At 32.4% G+C, this 3,396-nt stretch overlaps 1 protein-coding gene across 1 annotated transcript; it reads left to right on the top strand.

Moving 5' to 3' along the window:
* Positions 1–2,509: 2,509 nt before the first annotated feature.
* Positions 2,510–3,288, top strand: LOC116350534 (sentrin-specific protease 1-like; the record flags this gene model as incomplete). Its single annotated transcript, XM_031782339.1, has 1 exon — positions 2,510–3,288. A coding segment is annotated over exon 1 (779 nt), but the record flags the coding sequence as incomplete, so codon positions are not given.
* Positions 3,289–3,396: the final 108 nt, after the last annotated feature.

Raw genomic sequence — 3,396 nt, 5'->3', positions numbered from 1 at the left:
ATTAGTTCGAAAGGGGGTATTTATATGAAGGTCAAACCAATTTCACGTACTAAAAGTCAAGACTGAAAGTTATGCAAACGAGTGGAGACACTGAGAAGCCAGTGAGAGTGCTCTCTAAGAAATCAAAACATTCGAGAGTTTGGAAAAATATTGAAAATTGTCGATTTGGCAGAGGGGCATGTGAGTTGAAATCATATTAGTTCGAAAGGAGGTATTTATATGAAGGTTCAGCCAATTCTACGTACTTAAATTCAAGATTGAAAGTTATGCAAATGAGTGGAGACACTGAGATATCAGTTAGTTTTTGCAGTTTTCAATGGAATACAATATAAGGCATATATGTATCCAATACAATAATTACAAAATAATCTTGTTTGGAATTTATTTCTTAAAATTCCATCAATTTGATTGATATCTTGTCAGATATTGTCAGCAATCAACTTAATTATCTAAAGTATTATTAGCAAAGGTGCTACTTATCAGAACACACCTTCAAAACAACTTTTATTGAGTCAACAAATTACGATGTTGGTTACCGCATACCGAAAGGTTACCGCATTTGCTATCATCCAAAATTGATAAAAATAATGGAACATTCTGAATTCTGTTGGACTATTTGAGTTTGATAATTACATTATTTTATGATTTATACACAATCTGCGAATATAATTCCTTTGTGTTTCTAAGAACTTTTATCAAATTCATGGACGTTATTATAAAAAATAAAGTTTTTGGTGAAGTTCAATGTTGGATATATTCTATACGGGCCACTATAAATTCTAACCCGGAATTTACCTGTTCACGCGTAACCCTTTTCCCATGAAAGAGCCAATTTTTGCGTGCTTTATTTTCGTTTACGGTTCGTAGTAAACGAATGAAAAACGATAGAGAGGCTTACGTGCGCAAGCTGACTTTTAGTCAGTAGTAAAGTCAGATTTAGAATTTCGTGTCTGATCAGGGAGCTATAGCGTCACTAAAATTGTTAAAAAATTGTTTAAAAATGAATCAGTCAGAATTTGAATTGCGTTTTTGGAAGAAGAGTTATCGTGTTAACAAAAAAGGTATCGATTTTTCGCCTTCTCAGGGCGATTCTTCATTTTACACCGATTAACCAATATCGATGAAAATTTGACCAACTGTACTCCTCGTGATCCTGAATTAGATAGTAGAGTCATTTTTGAATAATGTCTCACACTAGATGTGCGGAAAAGTAAAATTAAATCTCCTAAAAGAAAAAAAGTATAAAAGAAATGTAAGGTTTCGTTATTTTATTTTATTTGGTCACAAAAGAATGTGCAAAAGTTTAAAATTAAATACAATTCATTGAACTAGTATACAGTTAGAATTTTCGATAGTAATGAAATACGTAGTTTTGCGGTTCGACGCGCCACCTGTAATATGTCAAATGAACGTACCGAACTATTTCAGTACGCATCTATGTTTATAACAAACAACGACAATAATTTATTACTGGATTTTTATTAATTTTTGTTGCTAAAATAATTTTAAACAACTTTAAATGCATAATAATAATAATATAATTTTCTTTAGTTTAATAAAAGTTACCGAATGTTGATTTTTGCAATTCTTCTCTTGAATGTGATTGAAATGTATAGTCCGACTCCAGCAGCTGAATCAAGATTTTTTTTGTTTCAGTGTAGATATTTCAAGAATTTATTCATTTAACACGGATAAAAGTACCGCTTAAAAAAATGAAACATAAAACCAATTTATAAAATAAAAAATGCCTATTCTGAATTTGTTATGTGCACATCGAGCTGCTGAAGTTGCTAGCATAAGAACAAAAATGTCAATTCAAATGGACAGTTTGTAGCGAATGGAAAAATGTTATTTTTTTAGAACATGACCAATTTTGAACCAAATCGTGAATTAATTATTTTTATCCATCCGAAAAAAATAATTAAAAAGAAGATTTTTTGAGTTTTTCAGAAATAAAAATCATTATTGAATGATGCTTTTTGAAAAAACAGCTGCTGGACTCCAGCAGCTGGATGACACTACTGGTACGCGTAGTAGCTGTCAAACATGACGTTTCACTGCTATGGAATTTTCGATAAAACGAAAAAATATAAATAAAAAAAATTAAAAAATATTTTTTTAGAAATTATTTTTTTTTTGAAAAAGGTGAAAATAGGCACAATTAAATTCTGCGTCGTATATTTTGTTTCGTATGAGATATTTTTATGAAAGCAAAAAAAAGTGAAATATTTTATTGGAGTAACTGAGCAGAAATCAGTCGCAGTTTTGTCTGTAAGACTGTAACTGTAATTATCAACAACTTAATGCAGCTTGGTTCTCACAAAGTATTAGTTTTGTAGAATCAAACGGTTCCAAGCCCGTTAAATGCAGAGGACGCAAGACAAGGTGTTTTCCCGTGCTGATGTCTGGATGGCTGATGCGTAAATCAGTCGCTAACGGGGAATTTTTATGCAAGTGTACGTAGCTCAGACGTGCCTGGCGGACTGTTGAGCTCAACTCGTAAATCAATATGGCAACACACAATCAACAACAAAACCAAAACAACCAACAACAACTTCCAAAAGATCTAGTTGATCTAGATGAGAAGATAGGAGCTATTCCAAGAGGAAAAAAGACAGCTAAGTCTCAAGTGGACTTAATATGGGCAGTAAAAAGGCAACTAAATCTCTACAGTTGTCATAATAGACCAATTACGAGAAAAGTAATGGAATTTTGCAACATTGAAAAAGATGGAAGTGATCAAAAAAATGAAAAGTTCGTTCGTAACATATTGGCAAGGCCCGAAACGGATTATCCATCCATCAACAAACAAATGCAAAAACAAATAGACCAATGGATAGCCGATGAAGAAGACGATGAAGAAGACGATGAAGATGTTTTAATTGTCAAATATGGTATCACAATAAAACGAAACGACATTAGAACACTCAGATGGGAAACACATATACCACCTTTATCAAAGTGGTTGACTGATCATGTCGTAAATTTTTATATGTCTCTTATTGCTGATCGCAGTAAATCCTACAGTAGCCTGCCACAAATTCATAGTATGGATTCAAGCTTCACTCAATATTTATTGGGTGGAAAAAGTGTGACAAATGAAACTTACCAAAATGTACGAATTTATACGCAGGATATCGATATATTCTCAAAAGATTTAATTCTGATTCCCTACGACAAGCGTGATAGTCATTGGTGTCTTTCCATCATCAATATGATGGATAAAACCATAAAATATTATGACTCGTATCATACCCCAAACCAAAGACTATTAAATGCATTGGCCGAGTATATAAAATGTGAAAGCGACGACAAAAAGAAAGGCAATATCAATTTGATTGAATGGAGAAGAGAAAGTGTCAAGGAAATTCCAAGACAAAAAAATGGATTTGACTG

Source organism: Contarinia nasturtii, unplaced genomic scaffold, assembly GCF_009176525.2.
Source record: "Contarinia nasturtii isolate CC-2019 unplaced genomic scaffold, AAFC_CNas_1.1 Cnas_scaffold_4287, whole genome shotgun sequence".
NCBI classification, from domain to species: domain Eukaryota; kingdom Metazoa; phylum Arthropoda; class Insecta; order Diptera; family Cecidomyiidae; genus Contarinia; species Contarinia nasturtii.
The sequence above is the reverse complement of the archived record's forward strand: the minus strand, read 5'-3'. Positions and strand labels throughout refer to the sequence as shown.